We start from the raw sequence: 22,545 nt of genomic DNA on the forward strand, positions 1-22,545 counted from the left end.
CCTCAGGAAAACCAGGGCGTCACAGGTGACCCCTGCACCCCGCTCATCACCTGTTTGACCCACTGCCCTTCAGATGGTGCGTCAGGTTAGCGTCACTGGCAGCTGAGATATTATAGGTGGCAGGGCAGCTCTACAGAGCCAGAAGTGTAACATCCAGCATTTTAAAAAATTTATTTAAGAAGTGAAGAGTCCAAGCTGATGCTTCAAAACATGCAATTTTTATGTTGTGATATATATACATATATATATAACTCATTGCTATGTAAATACACACATGCTCTAACTGCACTTTGTTAGTCACACCTAACACAAATCCCTAAATAATAATATGGCAGAAATCTAATGCATTTAGACACGGCTCAGCTGACAGGATCACTTGTTACCTTGATGCAGTAGGAGACACACTGGGCAGCACTCCTGTCAGATCCAGTCTCACCAAGACTGGATGATAGAAGCAAACTGTAGTCTGGTCTGATGGATCCATCCTGCCTTATATCAGTCAGGCTAATGGTGTGTCATGTTGTGGGGCGTTTTCCTGACTATAGTCAGGGTTGGATCAGGTGACCATCCCTGCTGCGATAGGCTGCTGGGGCCTTCCTATGATGTACTGAGCGTTTCTTCTTCACTCTCTGTAAACACAGTCGCTGCATTGAATCTTAATTTTGCAATCTTTAAAGTCTCCTGTGACCTACTGTCATTACCACTGTGCTTCATAAGGGCAGCACCAACATTCATGTTGCTGGATTAAAACCTCGTGATTAAAAATACACTTTGAAGACTGAACTATGAAGCTGATCTCCAAAGATGAATCATTTCTTGGGAATTCTGATTTTAAAACAAGCAACAAAATCAAAGACTGATTTGCGACTGGTTAAAAATGCTAAATGTACTCCCCCACCACAGCTCACTGAGGTCCCACACCTCCAGACCCCCGCCCCCCCAGCCCAGATCCACTCTACTTTCCAACGTGTTCTTGTGTCTCTTGCTCCTTTGTCTTACTTTTTATATTTTATACCTGCACAGTTGGTGGAGCAGACAATCTGGGTGTACACATACAATGACAGTAAAGGCATATTCTATTCTGTTCCATCACAAGCTTCTATATTAACCCAGGAATTCTGCACACTCACAAGAGGAGGTTATTTCACTCTTCTACACAAACTTAGCCATGGCTAAGGCCAAACAGCAGAGGCCTGTTCAGCTTTTAAATCCGTCCGTTATCCATGATACGAACTCAAATTTAACAGACAAGCCTTCACATCGACATTCCCAGAGCTTTGTGTTCACATTGTGTACATACTGGAAGCACTGACTACGTTTCGGTCCACAGGAGTCGATTTGTGTTGCACGTTGCAGTAATTAAACAAAATAAAATCTTTCTATCTATATACACTTTCAAAGCAGTTTCAGTCAAGCAATAGCAAAGATGCTGAACACCTGACAAACAAGCTTAGTTTTCCCCAATTTATGGTTTTATTGTCATACTTGTTTGCTTTGATAACATTTGAACACGCTCAAGCACACTGCCAGAACGCCACATGAGAAACCAAAAACTGGGTAAAAGCAGAGGGAAACATGTACACCCAAGATCAACATTTGGTTTCAACTGTTTAGTTCTTTCAATTTCCTTTGCAAGTTACTGTGAAAATCATTTTACACTCCGAGCAGAATCCTGGTCCACATCTGTTTTCAGATATAAATTCTGCCATTTGTCATTTATGGAAAGAAAAAAAGTGGAGGGGAAAAAAAAAAATCATGTATGATAAGCAGACCAGAGTAAGGAGGTGGGGGAGGTGGAGGGAGGGCTAACCCAGAATGGCATAGCTGAGCTCTCAATATGAGAAAGCCGACTCGTGTGGACATCATCTTGGTTTGTCATTTGCTTAAAAACATGTTTCTTTTTCACATGAGTTTCTTTTTCTGAAGCTGATCTTCAGCACGCAGAAAGGGGGCGTGCAGGGAGGCGCTGTCACCACTGATAACAGTGTGGGCGGGTTAAGACCAAGCTCCGCCTGCTCCTCCTCACTCAGACTCTTAGACTCGCCGTCAATCTTCAGTCCCGCTCAGCCACCAGCTTCAGCACTTTTCCGATCGCGATGGTCTTCCCTGGAACATACACCAACAAAGAAAACACTCCTCAATATTGCGTGAGTCCTAACACGGCTCTGCTATTGGAGTTCTGCTTCATTATATGTAGGATGCTCAGACCGGGAAAAATGAGTTCCATATACATGCAAGTAATTCCTGCTGTGAGTGACATTGAGGCAAGCAGAAATCCTAATGTGGCTGCCTCGTGCACACAGGGCTGACTGCGCGTACAGATGCTCTGTATATCTGTACACCTGTGTACTGTGCTGCGAGTCGAATAGTAAAAACGAGCATGACTGTTGATGAGTCTTTAAACCAGCTGCTTACAACAGAGCCTTTTATGGATGCAGATTGAGCTGCATCACCAAACCCACACCCTGAAGTGGGACACCCGATTTATCCTCGTTGGACCGAGCAGTAAATCAGATGGCAGAGCTGATGTCTGCACGACGCAATCAGCAATAAAATAGCGGTTTTCTGTGCACATCTAACCAGTTTACCACATAGCTGGTTGTCACTAGCACATCACACCACAGTTTCTCTCTGAAGCATGAGCAGGAACATCCGCCAGCCTGTCTGCAGGGGGAGGGGAGAGACACCCCCCCCCAAATGAGCTTCACTTCATAGATGTGAGGGGGGGAGAAAAAAACCCGTCTCTCTCTGAAACTTATTTTGCACATATCAATTTAGTTTTCCTGCAGACGTATCAGGGAATGCCAGGACTCCCAATCACTTACGTTTGTGATGCACCTGTTGGGGTGCATGTGGTGAAAAGTGTTTTATTGCATAACGTAGTGCCGATTACATGTTGCAGACATGAACCGATTGTGCCACTCAGTGTGCCCAACCCAATGAGGACAAACCAGCGTGCCCGACTCCATCTGTTTGGTGATGACGTCGCCATAAAAGGTCTTTCAGACAGTGGTTGAACTGAAGGGCTGCTGAAGGCCTAGTTTAAAAGTTCTTTGTCTTAATCCCACAGACTCTACAGCCCAGAAAGCCAGGTTAGCTGAGACTAAAGTCAAAGGTTTCAATTAACAAACAAAGCTCTCTCTCTGCCGACACAGATCACCATGTGTGTTCAAAGTTTGACTTAAAAAAAGAGATTCCTTTCTTTAATGTTTTAAATGACAGTGTTCTGTAGTGTGGTATGGTTCTACTGAGATCATATACTGAGTTGTATCTGAATGAAGGCCAGCTGTGCAGTAACAGCAGCACAGTTTGTGTCTTTGATTTTCCAATTGCAATGTGTTTGTATCAGCTGGAACCTAATCTGCTGTTCAACACTGTTGAACTGCATCTACTGGGACTGTGTTCAGTTACAACTGTAGACCGTTCAATCATTAAAATGACTTCGATCTGGTCACAAGCTGCAGTGATTTTCTCGTTACCGTCTACATTATCAGACAGATAGAACGATAGATATATATGCACACACACCTTCATCCCGTAAGGTGAACCGTCCCATCTGAGGGAAGTCTTTAAATGTCTCGAGGCAGATGGTCCCTGCTGTGCGCAGACGGGCGATGCACACCTGGTCCTGTTTCACAAACCGTGGTCGTGTCTTGCTCTTCTCTCCTGTCTTCTTGTCTACCAGACAGATTAAGGCCTGCACCCAAGCAGCATATGTGGATTTGTAGCAATCTTAAACCAAATGTATAACATTCGGACAGATTAAGATATATGGTCCAAAAGTCTTGAGCCACCACTCATTTAGATTTTGCTAGGATAAAGACAAACGCTTGCAAACACACTGCAGAATTTCAGTGAATGTAAGTGAATATTTGGTGTGAGCACCTTTACTCTTTAGCACATGCACTCTGAGGCAGCTCTGTCATTTCTTATGTTCAAGAACAGTTTCCCAGACTTTTTGAAGGACATTGAAAGCTCTTCTTTGGACGTTTCTGCCTTTTTCCCTGTTCTCTGTCAAGATGATCCCACACTTCCTCAATAAAGTTGGATTCTGGGCTCTGGGAAGGCCAGTCCATAACCGATGGTTTTCCACTGTGTGTTTTGGCTTAATTATGCTTTTGCTGCACTGACAGTGTGTCTGGGATCACTGCTGCTGCCAATCTGAAGGTACTTTTTTCAATTCCAATAACTTTGATCAGATCTCCAGTGCAGCCCGAACCAACATCACTGCTGTACCTCCCTCCTGAACTCTGACAACAGTTTTGTTTTTTTTTTTACAACAAGCTCTCAGCTGACAGCTGTTTGGGGATCACCTTGTTAGCCTGTCTAACCGTGCTGTCTTTGGCCTTCTTCATAATGAAACAGATTATGTGGGGTTTTGGTTTTTTAAAGACTGCTAGTAAGAAAAGCCCCTTTTCCATTAGTACCTGCTCAGATCACTCGCCTTTACCCAACTCAGACTGACAGTTACCTGTTACAATCGAGTACCACCTAATGTGCGTAGTTGTCGTTATAGCAACACGGCCGGTGTGATCGCGGTCTGTGGCTTTTTGTCACACTTGAGGACCTCGTGTTATTTTTTGTAGCCAGTTCTCTTGTTGCCTGGTTTAAAGAATAAAAAAATGGCGGTTTGGATTTTCGTGAATGAGATGCTTTCATGGCTTGTGAGCGGTCAGTGACGCCACTGATCAGCCAATTGGTGGCGTGCAGTCTGATGACATCGTATGTTAGTACCTCTTTGGATCGATTGGAACTCTGGCCAAACAGGTACAACTGGAAAAATCCTGAAATCGATCCGAGTAGGTACTAATGAAAAGGAGGCTAAATAGGCCCAAATTGGTTCCTTGGTGAGTTGCCCGTTTTGTGAGGCCACTACACTAGTGTTTGTGTTGATACAGAATCTTTGTTATGCTTGAATGATTCATAGGTCAGTGTTAAACGGCTTAAGCAAAAACAAATCCTGTGAAAACGGTCAGGTATTTACACTGAGTGAAAAAGCAGCCAATGTCCACAACTTTGAAAGACGTTCCATCAGCCTGGAGAGCTCCTGATCCAGACCATATTTTAAATATAAAGAAATGAGTTGGGGCTCAAGACCATCGAGAAAGTGAATCTGGCATCAGGTTTTACCGTAATTTGCACTTCTTCAATGCAGGTGTGAATGTGAAGGACTGCATTGTAACCTGGACAGATGATGGATTTGTGTTCAATGATGACAATCTGCAGAGGAAAGAGTTCCGGTGATCAGGATAAGGCTGCCCATACAACATTTTCTCACTGTTAACATCAACAACTGTCTTGTGGCATCAAGCCTGAGATTCATTGCGGACCACGTGAACAGCTGCTGTGCACGTTGTCTCGATGCATGCTCAATCATCGTAGACGTAGCGTTTTGCTGTGAATGTTGTGTCGATGGGCCCTGTAATACCAGCAGAGCGTCCACGTGCACTAACCTGCGCGTCAAACGTGCGCCCTGAGTGGCACAGATTCTCTGCATTGCACAGAATGAAGCCCGGAAGGATCTCCTCCTCCTCTATGCCTTTCAGTCGCAGCTTGAGATTTTCACCTGGCTCTGCGTCGTCCGTCTCCACGTCATCAGAGAGCAGACTCAACACTTCCACCACATGCTGCACATATAAAGAGACAGAACAGAGACGTGTATCCACATCCCCACACCAAAACAGGTGACACTGGCAAGGACCTACATGGGATATCACTAGTTTGTTTTCCTTAAGAACTCTATACCAGTTAGTTTCATGCAGCCTATTACATCTGAATACATGCTTCTAATTCTAATTTTAACTACAGGCAAACAGCCAGTGAGCAGCAGCAATAATCTCACCTGGCTCCGGCTTATGGAAGAAGATCTCTTACCCTGTTTGGCATCATGACCAGCTGCTGTGCTTTACTGATGGAGCCAGACTCCAGTTTGCCCAGAATCACAGTGCCCATGTCCTGGTGGAGACAAAGAGTGTTACAGAGCAGCTGAGAGAGAATCTGTGCATCTATCAGTCTGACCAAGTCTCCACTTCCACCGCAGCAGGACATCATGTCCAAGTTCAATGTGGCAGCAAACGATTAGAAAGAGCGGCTGTGACGAGAGGTGGCCACTCACTCGCCATGAGAGCATCAGACTATCATATGCCAGACACACTGGGACGATCTGGAGGCCGATCAATCTCAGTGTGGACTCCATCGGACATTCATGTTTTAATATTTCTGTCAGCAAATGTCTAGGAAAGCTCAGGGTTGCAGCGCATATGTGCCTGTCAGACTTCATGCTGAGATGATGTTTCAATGCTGGGAGATGGCACGCTCCTTCAACTCTGTGCAGAGCAGAGACGGCTAAGAGGAAGTGCTCCGATTCAGAGTCAATCTTTAACCAGCTAATCAGTAACTGTTCAGATTTTAGGTTTCTGGTTTGTATACGCTGCATGACATCATGCTGCAGGGGCTCACAACGCACCGTCAAGATTACACGCAGTCTGTGTCACGTAGAACATGTAGTTTGTATCAACGCACAAACATAAAAACTTTCCCCGTTTGGTTTGTTAACCTTTGTCAAAAGCTCCACCCTTTCGTAGAATTAACCAATTTTCTTGGTTAAATCTAATCATGCTAAACTGTAATGCAGCTTTTAGATGTGCAAATGAGAAAGACCCTTACCTTGTATTTGTCTACGATCGGCAATCTTACAGGACCGTCACTTGATCTGTTAAAATTTGGCAAACTGTCCAAGTGTGGAATAAAAGGTAGACCTCTGCAATATAAAACAAAAACGATTCCTCGTGTTTAACTTGTTTGCCTGATCTCTTCAGTCGCCACAGGTGCAAAAAGGAACACAGCAATACTTACGTGTACCACGAGCACATGTTGGCGGGCTCCTTCAGGTTGGCTCCTGTCAGCCCGGAGCACGGCATGAAGTGGACATCTTTCTTTGGATTGAAGCCCACTTTCTTTAAAAATGGCACCAGTTTCTCCTTACACTCTTCGTACCTGCGGGTTCAGACAGGGTGGATGTAAACCTCTTCAAAGGACAGCAGCATGACACAAAGTGACCACCACATGTATCAGCAGTGGGTGGAGGACAATGTGGCATGTGCAGCACCAGTGAGGTCAAATGCTGACAGGATGAGTGGAATTAACCTCTGATTCAGTCTCCCACAATAAACAAGCATTTATTTCAAACTCCTATTGAAGTAAAACTGAAACAGCATGTAGAGGCCAGCAGAACAGAGAATTTGGATTCCCAGTAATCGCTGCATGAGACGACTCAGGACAGTGTTAAACATTACATTACTATTGTTATTAATAAAAGTAAACCCACTAATGCTCTAGTTACAGATTACAGTGTAAGCCAGTCAAAGACATGTGTGTATAGGTATACATGCAGACTTTAGCTGCTGTTCAGTGTCCAAACCTTTCCAGGCTCCAGTTGACTGTAGGATCATCCATTTTATTCACCAGAACTATCAGGTGCTTGACTCCGGCTGTTTTGGCCAACATGGCATGCTCCCGTGTCTGTCCACCTTTCTCAAAGCCGGTTTCAAATTCACCTTTCCTGGCAGATATCACCTGTGGGACAAAACACTCACTCACTTTGTGCTACAGCCTGGTGTAACGTCATGAAACAGATAACACAAATGCATTAACAACAAAACAATAAAGACGTTAGAGCTTAGCCTATCCCAGCTGTCACATGGTAAGGACGGCACACACTGAGCAGCTCACCACAGGGTTATGAACATGAATAATTCTGAGCACTGACATTTTTATACTTTTAACTTTGTCCAAGTTTAAAGGGTTCAGTAACTAGTAGTGTCGTTTTTTCAATCCTGTCATACTTTGGAGCACTTGGAGGGAAAGTATGTTAAGCACAGATACTCCTTCATAAACACTATAGAGGGAGTGTGTACGAACAACTATGGACACAGATGTTTTTGAGAGGTTTGTTATACTGAATAAAGATGGAACCAAACTCTTCACCTGAGGCAAAAACACAGGCAGGGTGTGAAGGCATTGCAAGGAAGAGTTAGCTGATGATGTGCAACCAGGAGCAAACAAATAACTCAAGCAAGGATCACCAGCTGCTGCCTGACAGGAAGAGCCCACGATGAACGGGAAAACAGGACAGCTGGCTAAAAAACTCAGGCAGAAAAGTTTCCAGCTTTAGTATGTGATAACACCTCAACTTCTAATGAGTTACAGTGTTAACTTCCTTTAGTTATTGTTAAACTGCCATGTTACGCAGTTGTGTTATACTTTTACTCCAAATTCTCAGAAAACATCTGCTGCTCGATTATGGCAAAAATGATAATCACAATTATTTTCACTGACATTGAGATCTCGATTATTTGACGATATTTATTTAACAATAACAACGTGTTGAATAATGACTTTAAAGATTGTCAAAAAATAATATAAAACAGTGCAAATACTGATAACAGTGCAAATGTTTACAATATAAAAATCAATGAAAAATGTAAACATCTATGTTTAGTGAACTTTGCAGTGTTGCTCTGTGCTGCAGCTACACTGTAGCAAAGTTTACACACTGTGTCTCCTTGATCCACGTCTGACTGAACCCATAATGTTTCCACACCACTGAAGTTTTTTTTTTAACCTCTTTTCAACCAACAGCAGTCACTCTCCTCTCCAAATAACTTCTGCTTAGCTTTCCGAGCTTCCCTCGGGTCCTCTTAATCAGCGGTCCCCAACCCCCGGGCCTCGGACCGGTACCGGTCCATGAGTCGTTTGGTACCGGGCCGCGAGCGTTGAGGCTCAGGTGTGAAATGTCTGGTTTTCAGGGTTTTTATCGGTTTTCAGTGTTATTTTGTTATCGCTTTTATCGTTTACTCTGTTTTCCTGTGTGTTATGAATAAATCTTTTTTTTCGGTACCGGTACTAGTTTTATTTTGTTGTATTTATCCGCGACACCTTAAAGGCCGGTCCATGAAAATATTGTCGGGCATAAACCGGTCCGTGGTGCAAAAAAAGGTTGGAGACCGCTGCTCTTAATTGTTGTGACGTATGTTCGAAATGCAGAGAGGTGCGCTCGATTTGCCACACGGAGCAGCGCGAGAGTAAAGCACGAGGGAGGGGCTAATAATCGGCTCAGTCATTTTTAATGATCGTTGAAAGCCCAGATCGTAATCGTGATTCAAATTCGATTAATTGAGCAGCCCTATGCTGAACTATGTTGTGTTTTAGTTGACTCACACTTTGAATGTAGTGCGTCATCAGCAGGGTGGAGAAAGCCCTTCACTTACTAATAAATACTGCCTGCAAACAGCAGCATTTATAAAACTGACGTCGTCATCACTGTGGTATCATTTGCCCCTATTACATACACAGCAATGATTTTCTTCCTCTCATTTACTCAGAGCAGTACAAGAGCTACAGTGCTCTTCAGGGCGTTCTTTAAACCAGCTGAGTACGAGTGAGCGCAGCAAGTCTCATACGTGTAAGCCTGCTCACTATGAAGCGCACAGTGATATGCTCCTGTTAGGAGCAGCTGCATCCCTTTGGTACACGTAAAGACCCTCAATCAGCGCAGTTAGTGGTCTCAGCTATACTATTAGTCCTTGTAACACACACACACACTCTAAACCAACAGCTCTCTGTAGCAGACTTACACGCCGACTTCCAGTTTAGCGTTAAGCTGCACTGACATACACTCAAGCGTCTGCATTTGATTTCAAAGGTAAACTACAGGGAATTCATTACAATTGTACTTTCTGGTGTTTTTCTCGGGGGTAAGTTCAGTAACACTGCTCATTTCCTGGACTCACCAGCACAGCCAGGTCTGCTTGTGATGCGCCTCCGATCATATTGGGCACAAAGCTCTTGTGACCTGGAGCATCTAAGATGGTAAAGTGCTTCTTGTCTGTCTCAAAGTATGCTCGGCCAACCTCCACCGTCTTGCCTTTGTCCCTCTCCTCCTGGTTGGTGTCCAAAGCCCAAGACAGGTACCTGAAGATAGTTTCAATAAATAAAAAAACAACCCGAGACAAAGTGCTAATGTGTTCGTGGTCACTCTCAGCAAGTCAGTTTCTACGATGTGCTCGACACACAACACCACCATGTCGATGCAGACACAGCAGACCATCCACTCACCAGGTTTCCCGGTTCTTTTCCTTGGCTTCTCTTTCATATTTCTCTAAGGTCCTCTTGTCTACCATGCCAGTCAGATACCTGTGGTACATGAAAGGAACATGTCAAAGGCACGATGTGATGGAAGCAACTTCACTCACCTAAAGAAAAAAGGAGACTACTACTCACATGATTTGTCCTCCAATGGTCGACTTGCCAGCATCTGGAAAAGCAGCATATATTAATCAGCTAACCTACACCTTCCACGTAATAAACCCATTTTTACCATACCTGATGTGCGTACGAAACTAAGTGTGCGATTTAGTTTGTAAATAACAACCAGAGCGGGTACAACCGGAGCCCTAATACACCAGTGAAAACAGCCCCAACAAACTAAATGTTTGGACAAAAATCTCAAAGCCGTCGTTGTTATGCGTGCCGGTCACACTCACACATGCTAACTCAAAACAGCAAACGAGACTTTCCACTAACCTACATGTCCAATGAACACCACATTGATGTGTTCCTTTTTGGGGGCATCCGGCTGTGTGGGTGGAACCTTGGGCACGAGCACCTCCTCTTCCTCCTCCATCATCTCTGGAGCGGTCTCGTCTGGCACTTCTGGCCCCCGGTCCACGCACACGCCGCCTCCTGGCTCTTCCTCGCTGGGTTCTACTTCTTTCTGGTCCCATGGCTCCTCTGCGGTCATTTCTGCATCACCATTTTCCACGGGCGCTGCACGGACAAACAAAGCACATCTTTTTTTTTTTATGCTCATTTTAAAAATGAAAATAAAGAGCATTTCTCACTTCCACCACCATTACTTTCTCTGCCTTGTGCCACTCAAAGGCTCTCTTAAGGCATTTGCACAAGAAGTCAAAGTTCTTTACAGGGAGTGCAGAATTATTAGGCAAATGAGTATTTTGTCCACATCATCCTCTTCATGCATGTTGTCTTACTCCAAGCTGTATAGGCTCGAAAGCCTACTACCAATTAAGCATATTAGGTGATGTGCATCTCTGTAATGAGAAGGGGTGTGGTCTAATGACATCAACACCCTATATCAGGTGTGCATAATTATTAGGCAACGTCCTTTCCTTTGGCAAAATGGGTCAAAAGAAGGACTTGACAGGCTCAGAAAAGTCAAAAATAGTGAGATATCTTGCAGAGGGATGCAGCAGTCTCAAAATTGCAAAGCTTCTGAAGCGTGATCATCGAACAATCAAGCGTTTCATTCAAAATAGTCAACAGGGTCGCAAGAAGCGTGTGGAGAAACCAAGGCGCAAAATAACTGCCCATGAACTGAGAAAAGTCAAGCGTGCAGCTGCCAAGATGCCACTTGCCACCAGTTTGGCCATATTTCAGAGCTGCAACATCACTGGAGTGCCCAAAAGCACAAGGTGTGCAATACTCAGAGACATGGCCAAGGTAAGAAAGGCTGAAAGACGACCACCACTGAACAAGACACACAAGCTGAAACGTCAAGACTGGGCCAAGAAATATCTCAAGACTGGTTTTTCTAAGGTTTTATGGACTGATGAAATGAGAGTGAGTCTTGATGGGACAGATGGATGGGCCCGTGGCTGGATTGGTAAAGGGCAGAGAGCTCCAGTCCCACTCAGACGCCAGCAAGGTGGAGGTGGAGTACTGGTTTGGGCTGGTATCACCAAAGATGAGCTTGTGGGGCCTTTTCGGGTTGAGGATGGAGTCAAGCTCAACTCCCAGTCCTACTGCCAGTTTCTGGAAGACACCTTCTTCAAGCAGTGGTACAGGAAGAAGTCTGCATCCTTCAAGAAAAACATGATTTTCATGCAGGACAATGCTCCATCACACGCGTCCAAGTACTCCACAGCGTGGCTGCAAGAAAGGGTATAAAAGAAGAAAAACTAATGACATGGCCTCCTTGTTCACCTGATCTGAACCCCATTGAGAACCTGTGGTCCATCATCAAATGTGAGATTTACAAGGAGGGAAAACAGTACACCTCTCTGAACAGTGTCTGGGAGGCTGTGGTTGCTGCTGCACGCAATGTTGATGGTGAACAGATCAAAACACTGACAGAATCCATGGATGGCAGGCTTTTGAGTGTCCTTGCAAAGAAAGGTGGCTATATTGGTCGCTGATTTGTTTTTGTTTTGTTTTTGAATGTCAGAAATGTATATTTGTGAATGTGGAGATGTTATATTGGTTTCACTGGTAAAAATAAATCATTGAAATGGGTATATATTTGTTTTTGTTAAGTTGCTTAATAATTATGCACAGTAATAGTCACCTGCACACACAGATACCCCCCTAAAATAGCTAAAACTAAAAACTACTTCCAAAAACATTCAGCTTTGATATTAATGAGTTTTTTGGGTTCATTGAGAACATGGTTGTTGTTCAATAATAAATTTATTCCTCAAAAATACAATTTGCCTAATAATTCTGCACTCCCTGTATATAGCGCAATTAAACAGCAACTGTTGACCAAGGCAACGCTGTACTTTTAAGATAATCAAAAGAGATAAAAACAAAAAGCATAAAATGAGAAGGTTTGAGTAAGAAATGAGACAAAAGTACAAACTCATTCATTCACTTAACAGCCAAGGAATAAAAGAGGGTTTTCAGACAGGTTTTGAAAGTGTCTGATGTTGGGGAGGACCTGATGTGACAGTTTGTTCCACAAGGAGCAGTCACAGCAAAGGCCTGATCTCCTCTGTGCTTTAACCTGGACCTTGGGACAGCCAGGAGCATTTGATCTGCAGACCTCAGTCATGTTGCAGGAGTGTATTAATTTAAAAGATCAGAAAGGTATGAGGGTGCTAACCTGTGCAACGGCTTAAAGACCATGTTTACTGTAAGCTGCAGTCATCACTGTGTTGTTGCCAAAGTAAAAGAGAAGAAGCCATACTGTGAGATGTTAGGTACAAGTTTGTCATCTCCTCATGTACTGTATGACAGAAGTGCTAACAAGGTGTCCAATGTACAATCGTTTGTACTCATACGCTGAATAACCTGCCTGGCCAACCTCAGTTGGAAATTCTTCTTAAAGCTAAGAATAAAATAAAATTGAAAAATGGAGTATCTATGTTCATATTCGTGTTCCTCACAGAAATAGAGACCTGCTATTAACATGTCCCTGAAGCAATGTCATACATTATGACCCAAACATGCCAATCACCATTTCTAGGACTGGTTCATAGTTCGCTCACTATTTTAATGACGACTTTAATCAACTCACAAGAGCTACCAAGAACTGACCCAGTTCTTTTTTATTGCAATAAAGCAGCTAGGATGGCTCTGCAGTGCTTCACAGACCAACGTCCTGCAGACAGCAGTGTTTGTGGGTGATGTTCACGTCTGGCTTTAAGCTACATGTGTGGACAGCACGGTGAGCCATGTTCACAGGCAGGGATTTCTGAAGCCGTGCCCATTTTTAATGCAGTGCTGCCCGAAGCTTCGTCCCTGCACACAAAGATTGAACCTTCTAATGATCTTATCGACTATAGATGTTGATTCAAGTTTCACATTTTATGCTGAGGAAAATTTGAAATTGCTCCACAGTTTGTTCCTCCGAGTGTTTCTTATGAGTAACACTTTTCCAGCTCCTTGTTGCCCTGACCCATCTTCTTGAAACGTGCTGCTGCCATCAAATTCAACATGAGCTTATTTGTTTTTTAATGAAATAAAATACCTCAGTTTAGATATTTCATGTTTTCTATGTTCTACTGTGAATGATATTTGAATAGGAGATTGTCAGATCAACTATTTTCCTTGCACACACACACACACACACACACACACACACACACACACACACACACACACACACACACACACACACACACACACACACACACACCATCCCAAGATTTTTGGAACTGAAGTTGTAGAAACCTTGTTTACAACACCAGCATGCCTACCATGTGTCCTTCCTTTATTCTCAGTGACCTTCAGGTGTGTGCAGACACAAACACAAGCCGTGTTTGACCAAGATGAAGGCGAGCCACAAGCCTCGGTTACAATTTCCACGTCTTGTGATGCAAAATTTCAGAACTGTGAGGGTCTGTGTCCGCACGGCTGCCTAATACTTAGTCCTTTACAGACACCAGGTGAGCCAACAGCAAGTATTCATTCCTGTTATATCTCTGAACTCTGCCCATTTAAACGACTAGTTACAAGGAACGTCCCTAAAATTTAGCACAGGTGTCAGCACCGTGAATAAATACAGTGTAATGGGAGATGTTCACATTTCCAGAACAGCTGAGTACAACCAATGGATCTAAATAAACAGAAAAATCTTTGCACCAAACACTACAGATTTCTGCATGCCCTCACTCACTGCCCCATGTGTACAGTCAACAAGCACCACGACTTCAAGATTCACTGTACTGTGTGTGGACAGTACGGTGTAGGCGAGTCCTAACCACCATATTTATGTGCAGTCCCCCAAAGAATCAACGGTGCATCACTTGGCATGGATGATGTGGCCAGGTCAATTGTTGACAGGCTGGAAAGTGGGCCTGAACAAGGCAGCGATAAAAAACATAATTAAAAACGACGGGGAAATAAAATAAAACCAATCAAGGTGGAACAGTGGTTTGCACCACTGCCTCACAGCAAGAAAGTTCTGGGTTTGAGTCCACCACCTGGTTAGGGCCTTTCTTTGTGGAATTTGCATGTTCTCCCTGTGCATGTGTGGGTCCTCTCCGGCTGCTTCCCATAGTCCAAAGTAGGGCTGGGCCATATTATACCATTCACGGTAACACCGGTACAATGCTGGGCAACAATAAGAAAATAAAATATAACGATAAAACGCACATGCGCAGTGCCTGTTTTCATACGCACATGGCCGAAAAAGCATGGCAGCGACTGAGAATGAGAAGGGAGAAAGCGGATCATTGAGTGAAACGGATGAACCAGAACTTGTTTGTAAAAATGCTGCAACTTCAGTGGTGTGGAACTGGTTTGGTGTTTGTCTGTCAGATACACAACACAGCACATTTTTTTTGTAGAACATACAAGTGGCCGTCGTTATTGCCGTATTTGTCTGACTAAGGTGCTCGTAAATCAGAGTAATCTGGGACCTAAACTCCGCCCTCTCACTGAGAGTTAAAAATTGTCTAAATTCTTTCATCTTTAACAGAATGATCAGCGTTGCTGCTTTACCAGGTGTAACAATTACGTTTAACATCCAGACATCCATGAAAACAGGATTTATTACATTTAACAGAGTTAGAAGTTAGCTCGCTGGTTTCCACCTAAACATGATATAGCATGTTCTGACTGAGAGATTTCTGAAAAAAAATCAAACGTACAGCTCTGCTATCACTTCCAACATAAATGAAGACAGGAAACTAAACAGCAGTGACGTTTGTAGGGTTACTGAAGTTGGGCTAGCTGGTATATAATGATGTGCTACGTGATCGCTAGCGACACAGCTGTGTTAGCATAAACAGTGAAGCTGGAGAATGAACACTAACACTTTTCCCCTCGATGAAAGTTAACGTGAAGGTTCCTGATGGTTAGAGACAAATGCAATCGCATGGCAGGATGTTGTAAACGAACCAAACTTCAGTCAGGAGAACAACTAAGATAATCCATCCACCATACAAGGTTAGTCATTAATATACTGCAACAACATGGGAATAGAGCCGCTGTGATAGAATACAGCATTAATGAATCGATGGGACAGAAATGGAGGAAGCAAGAAGAATGAGTTGAATAAAGTTTGATTTATCTGACTGCTTTGTTTCTTGTGTCTTATAATCCCGTGCACCTTATGGTCCGAGAAATACATATTTGACTTTTTTATTTGGCACACTGCAGTTTAATGTTGCAAAGCACCTCTTTTTAACTTCAGTGGATATTATACATGGTTATGCTCAGGGTATGTCAGCACATGTCTACTGGAAATGCCTTTTGGTTAAACTTTCAGCAAGGAATTTGCATTTGCACTGTTACATTTTTATAAAGCTTTAATGTACATAAAAACAGCTGCTTGTTTAAGTGACAATAAATGGATGGGTTTTCTTTGTGCTAGTAAAGATGTGGAGTTGTGTTTTGTCTTGCATCAATTATATCGTCAGTTATATCGTTATCACAAATTTTGAAATATATATTGTGACAAATATTTTTGGCCACATCGTCCTGTTCTAGTCCAAAGACATGCAGTTAGTGGGGTTAAGTTAACGGGTGATTCTAAATTGGCCCCAAGTCTGAATGCGAGTATGAATGACCTGTCCAGGGTGTACCCGTGTCTTGCACCATAAGTGCTTAAATGGGCTCCAGAGTGGAAGAAAACACCTACAACATAAAAGATGGACTGCAAAGCCACGTGTAGGCTCACATGTAAGACCACTCAGAATGGGTTGATGTTCCCTTACAGATAAAAAAAAATAAAAAAATAAAATAAAATACAAAACAACCCCCCCCCCCCCAAAAAAAAAAACAAACAAAAAAAAAAAAAAAAACACATTTCCGGTGACCCCCTATTAGCAAGCACTTGGCAACAGTGGGAAGGAAAAACTCCCTTTTAACAGGAAAACACCTCCAGCAGAACCAGGCTCAGGGAGGGGCGGGGCCATCTGCTGTGATTGGTTGGGGTGAGGGAGACAAGACAAAAGACACTGGAAGAGTCTGAGATTAATTTGAATTAATGATTAAATGCATAGGTATATAAACACAGTGAGCAAAAAAGGTGATTGAAGAAGATGCACTAAGTGCATCATGGGAAACCCCAGCAGCCTAATCCTGTTGCAGTGCAACTAAGGGAGCATTCAGGGTCACCTCATCTATATATGGTTTATCAAAAACATACTTTGTCAGTCTACAAGCCAAATGATGTTACTGGAGGATTCAATGTGAGCCTATCAAACATGTTCATGTAGAGTACATCTCTGCATGCGTGTCTAAAGTGATAATGAAATACACTCCCAGTGAACATGACAGAGCAATGAAAAACAAGACAAGCTGATGCTAATCTACAACTGAATACAGACGTCAGTTGCTGTTTGCTCAAACACTGTACTCGGGAAGAAACACACTGTAGCAGATGCATGAAGCAAACACTGCTGCGAGGTGAAGGAGAGGAAACCAACTGTTCTAACTGTGTGAATCAATCTGTGTGAGATTGATTCAGCATAAATGTCATTGTCAATATTGTACTCATACACAAGTATTGTGTGTGTGTGTGTGTATATATATATATATATATATATATATATATATATATATATATATATATATATATATATATATAAATTCACAGTTCGATTCATTACTTTGGTGTCACGGTTCGATATTTTTTCGATACAAAAACCTGTTCATGCCTTTTTAATTTGTCATTTATTAAAATTATAAATATATATTTTAACTCAAAAGTACAGTTTTTAAATTTAATGTTGCTGAAACAACAAAGTAATAAAAAAATAATAAATTTATCTGATTGAGGAATCACTCATCTTTGGAAAAGAGTTTGTTACAGAGAAATGTCTCTTTCCAAAATAAAAGCTATGCTATATGCTTCTTCTGGGCTATATTCTCAGCAGCATATTAAACATATCAGGTCCCCATAAGGAGAATCAGGTGCTAACGGCTGTCTAAATGACTCGGGTAAAGTTTGTAGCATGCGTGCTTGTTGTTTGTCGGCGTAAATGTGCAGTCATATTCGTTGTGTTCCCACTAGTGCTGTCAGCGTTAATCTCGTTGAAATGACGTTAACGCCACAACACGGCAAATCTCCGTTAACGAGCTACCGCGGATCGCCCCGTGCGTGGGGCTAGACGGCCAACACGTTAACGAGCTAACTGCGCTAACACACTAGTTCACACCAATGTAATTGAGCATTGCGTGGCACATCCAACATACTGTTTTACTTTACTTTTGTCCATGTACCTTGTCCACGCTTACCTTCAGGGTCATGCTTCACATGAAAACCAAAATAGTTCCAAACGCCAGATCTGAATGAGGGTGGGGGAGGTTCAATTTGCCATGTTGCAAGGAGAGCTTAACTTCTGTCTTGCTAGCTTGCGCTGTGCTCAGTGAATCTGCGTTCGACTACTCCGCCTAGGCTGCACTGTCGAGCGCAGACTCACTGAGCGCTCAACACAGACAGCATAGTCAGAAGGAAAGTTGATAAAATAAATTAAACATTTTGTATTGTTCGATAAATATGCGTACCGAACCGAACGCACTGTATCGAACGGTTCAATATCGATACAAGTATTGTTGCACCCCTGATATATAGATATATACACACACACATATAGAGGTGTGTGTGTGTGTGTGTGTGTGTGTGTGTGTAAGGCACACTGGGAGCACTACAAACATGAAGATTAATCTCGGCAACAAATCTAACATTAAATTAACTTACCTGAAAAACCACAACTGGGCACACTTAGCTTGACAAAGCTACTTTTCAGTTCAGAGCAAGGTAACAAAATAACCGTATCCATCACCTACTTCATGTACAAAAACCTACACCCACACAATTTTGTGAAAAACAAGGGCTACTCTTATATGCACAAGAACCAGGGGACAGTGTCAGAAACACATGCAATAAGCAGTCTCTTGTTGTTGCTTCTGCCATCAGTGGAGAGCAGCAGAGTTACAACATACAAAGAGTTGAAATGACACTGAGTAAAAAACAAAAACCACATGTTTCTTCTCTGGCAACTGACTGTATTTTTCATCTTTTAGGGTTTTTTTTTCTCTCTTCAATTCTCTCTGTGGTCGAGTCTGCTGACACTTCCTTTCCTGTTCAGGCCCACTTTTCAACCAATCAGCCTACAGACAGTCATCCCCAAGACTACTGGCGCATCCTCAAAGGTTTCATACCCAGAGTCTGCACATATCAGGACAATAACACGGGCAGTAAGCGCTTGTATGTAACACTGTAGCAGTGTGTGTGCGCAATTTGTGTGCCACAGTGGGAAGCCAGTGACCCACACAAACACGCTTCATACTAGGGCTGAACGATATATCGCATTTGCGATAATATCGCGACATGATCAAGTGCAATTTTCTAACCGCAAAGGCTGCGATTATACTCTGGACATGTCCAAATTCATGTGCTGCATCCTCCTGAGGCCGCATTTGTAGACCGATTACGTCACAGCGACGCGCCGAAGGCTGTCCAAATTACTACCATATCCCAGAATTCATAGCACGGCCCAGCCAAACTCCAGTTTCCAACAATGGCGGCCGCTACTAAGTTTTAAAATTACTCATACTAATCTTTCTGGGTCACAAAATAAACTTTTAACATATTTTCAGGCGAGAAAGTAGTTGTGTAAACATCAAATATCTGCTCGGTTTATCAAGATATCCCATATTTGCAAAAGTGCTTTGACGTTTTCAGAGGCGTCTGCTACCCACCAGCTCGACAGCTAGCCGGGAGCTCGAGGGTCGCTGAGAACGGCACAACTCCCGGCACATCATTTTCAGATCACCGCGGAGTTTCGCTGCTCGGGTTAAACGTAATATATAAGTCACTTAGACAACCTAAAAATGTTATTGTTGGGCTTTTTTCAGTGTTTTGTTTGTTCGTGAGTAAATCGGTTTGGCTGAGATTAAAGTTATTAGATTAGATAAAATAAAACTTTATTAATCCCCCGGGTGGGTTCCTCCTTGGTTTTCACACAGCTGACTAAACGTCAAACAGAAAACTTATTAAACAGAAGTATGAGACAGTCGAGAATTTACACCAGTGTCTGGTTATATTTTAGATAGCAAGAAGCAGACGGCCGAGTTTATTAAACTCCACCGAGACAGCGGTGACGCTAATCAGAACTAGACCGTCCAATTTCACGCCTTTAAACTTTAAAGGCGTGTTTGTGTGTGTGTTTATACAATTGCTATTATGTTTGCACTTTATGTGTAATGTTACTGACTGCAGAGATCAGTAAGATGTGTGTATTTTTTATTTATTAGTTTTATTTATTTAATATTATTTTTAAATTGAATGACTGTCTAGTAGTTCACAGATGTCGAAAAACTGAGTGTGGTAAAGCCACTGATTTTGTTTATGTATATTTCTGCAATCTGCACATTGTACTGACTTTCATTTTAATGTTTACACCAGGGTTCCTTGTCAGCACTTTATGCTCAGATGTTTGTAAGCTAAAAATAAACTATTGTGTATGTTCAAATATACTGTTGTGATTGAAGAAGTTAAATAAAAATGTCAGTCATCAATTCATGCATCACCTCATGTCATCATAACAGAGGTCTGTCTTCCAGGAAAGAACAGTTTAAAATTAATGTAATATAGTATTGGCCATACTATATGATGTATTGCTTGTCTTTGTTTAATAATACAGAAGACAAAGACCTTAAAAAATAATCGCATATCGCATCGCAATCGCAATATTGGGGCAAAAAATCGCAATTAGATTATTTTCCATAATCGTTCAGCCCTACTTCATACATACCAGCACTTTCTGACATCTCCATGGTGGACATCTTTTCAACAGCAACTAAAAGAGAAACAATGGTTACATTTAAGTTTAATGTAATCTTAATGGAGCTTGTTCCACAATCTTAAAAGAAGAGCATGTGAGTTTTAAAGTTAATTAGAAAACAGAACCGTCTTTGTGCCCCACAAGTAGCTCTCATTGTATCTTCAGAGGCCATCTGACGACAGAACCTGTAACAGTTTTACTGTTTTAGTTCCCGTGTGTGGGGCTCAATATGGGCGGCACACCGCGGATGGATGCAGGTGGTGTATGTACGCTTTCCTGTGATCGTCTCCAGAGTGCGTCAGATCATCCACGTCACGCCACATACTCATACTCACGCTCTTACTAATTTGTTCGCAGTGACGAGTTTAAGCTTTCCGCAAACACTCCCGGGAAAAGTGCCAGTACGGCTCCAGTTACTGCTCAGAATGACTGATCTCTTGGTTGTACGGCGTCGCTGACGCTAAACACCGAGGTTCCCAAAACTCAAACGTGAAAAGCACGCCGGCTAACGACCATGCTAGTTGGCTACCGCCGGGTGGCTGAAACAAGCTAACGCCGGTTGGGGTGGTTACTATTTAATCAGTTATGACAGTATTTAACAAGCTGCAGAACAAGAGGCGGCTAGATGTGACAAGTTGAAAAACTTACAAAGCGCAAAGCTTACCACGAGAAGGATTAATAACCCGAACAACGTGGAAAGCAGCTAGTTTATCGCGTTTCACGGAACGCGTGTCTGCAAAGCGGCTAATGAGCTAGCAGCCCAGCCACTGCTAGCTCTTAGCTAACGCAACCCCGTGGTGCCCCTGTACTCACCGGCAGAGTCGACGTTTGCCGGGTGTGCTTTCAGGCCAAAAGCCGGAACAAACTCGGCGGCGTTTACATTGGGCACAAATGGCTTAGCGTTCACATTTAGCGTTGTGAATGCTGATTCAAGTTGTCCGTCGATCGTGGCCTCCACATCATCTTCTTGTTCCCAGGAATCAGGGGCAGTGTCTCTCGGGTCCATCGTGGTTGTTGGATTTTCACCGCCGTGAGATTTGAGCTGCGCAGTTGTTGAGCCACACGAGCGTCCTCCCGAAACCCGACGACGCCGTCAGCCCTGGCAATGCTGGAGAGCGTCCCAACTCCAAGTGTGCCGTTTAATCTCCGACTCAAGTAAAACCCAGCAGCCGGTTTCTGTCTGACCAGACGCCACAGAGGATGTTCGACTCAGCACTCCCAGAGACTGTCCGCGTGAGCTAATGCGTCCCCACAACCGCCGGCTACCCGCAGTGACCCCTGGGATATGAAGTCTTATTAAAAAACGAGAGCGCGTCTGCTTCGAAAGAATTTTCACACTAAGAGAACTACATTCCCCGAAAGACTACGGACACACGGTTTACGTCAAAAAAATTTCTCAGCTTTGTAGAAACCGCAGATTCGAGTCAGATTTTGTTTGATTTTCTTGGAGTATGACTTTCGAAGGCTTATTCTTTCAACTTGATTAACTCTTTAATATGAGTTATATTTCTTGTTTGCTTGAAGAAGACATTATACTCGAGTACAAAAACACGCTAATGCACCACCACCGCGCGCGCACACACACACACACACCCCGCTATATTCTAAAACAAAGCCACTAGTGAAATGTATAATATGTATCTCATATAATTAGTATAATATATAGTATAATATAATGTATATTATACTATATATAGTATAATATAATGTATAATGTATATATAATGTATCTCAACAGAAGTAAGTTAAAACAAAATTGGTATGCTTCAATTAACTGCTTCAAAACATTTCACAAAAACAGCTGCAGGTTAGACAAAAACCTCCAATAAACTGACAAAAAACGATTATAATTCATAGTTATAAATTCCCATATTTGAATTTCCATATTTACAGAATTAGAAAGTATGTTTACAGTCTGGTGCAACAATAACTTGTAGATAATTTCCCTTTCATACTCTGAAGTCATTCACAAATAAGTATTACAGTTTGCTGGTTTGACTGATAGGTA

The 22,545-nt window shown here is 42.7% G+C and overlaps 1 protein-coding gene across 2 annotated transcripts; it reads right to left on the minus strand.

Moving 5' to 3' along the window:
- Window positions 1-1,450: 1,450 nt before the first annotated feature.
- gspt1l (G1 to S phase transition 1, like) lies at window positions 1,451-21,818 on the minus strand. Of its 2 annotated transcripts, XM_026187528.2 has the most exons (14): window positions 21,351-21,818; window positions 20,508-20,552; window positions 10,585-10,827; window positions 10,282-10,315; window positions 10,117-10,194; window positions 9,792-9,972; window positions 7,421-7,575; window positions 6,856-6,996; window positions 6,667-6,760; window positions 5,875-5,955; window positions 5,454-5,627; window positions 5,131-5,220; window positions 3,529-3,697; window positions 1,451-2,106 (listed from the first exon to the last, which is right to left on the minus strand). In XM_026187528.2, the coding sequence occupies exons 1-14, from the start codon at window positions 21,541-21,543 to the stop codon at window positions 2,054-2,056; spliced, it is 1,731 nt and encodes a 576-aa protein (XP_026043313.1). In that variant the 5' UTR covers window positions 21,544-21,818; the 3' UTR covers window positions 1,451-2,053. The 2 variants fall into 2 exon arrangements, with proteins under 2 accessions (XP_026043313.1, XP_026043314.1); XM_026187529.2 differs by lacking the exon at window positions 20,508-20,552 and having other exon boundaries at window positions 21,351-21,801.
- Between the last annotated feature and the right edge of the window lie 727 nt (window positions 21,819-22,545).

Source organism: Astatotilapia calliptera, chromosome 4 (genome assembly GCF_964374335.1).
Source record: "Astatotilapia calliptera chromosome 4, fAstCal68.1, whole genome shotgun sequence".
Classification (NCBI taxonomy): Eukaryota; Metazoa; Chordata; class Actinopteri; order Cichliformes; family Cichlidae; genus Astatotilapia; species Astatotilapia calliptera.

Bases quoted from the DNA above. Each gene is read 5' to 3' on its own strand.
- gspt1l (XM_026187528.2), bottom strand. From the start codon at position 21,543: ATGGACCCGAGAGACACTGCCCCTGATTCCTGGGAACAAGAAGATGAT. The intron at 10,828-20,507 runs GTATGTATGAAG...TTGTCCGTGCAG, and splicing joins GGAGATGTCAGAAAGTGCTG to CGCCCGTGGAAAATGGTGAT. The intron at 7,576-9,791 runs GTGAGTCCAGGA...TTTGTCCCACAG, and splicing joins AAGCAGACCTGGCTGTGCTG to GTGATATCTGCCAGGAAAGG.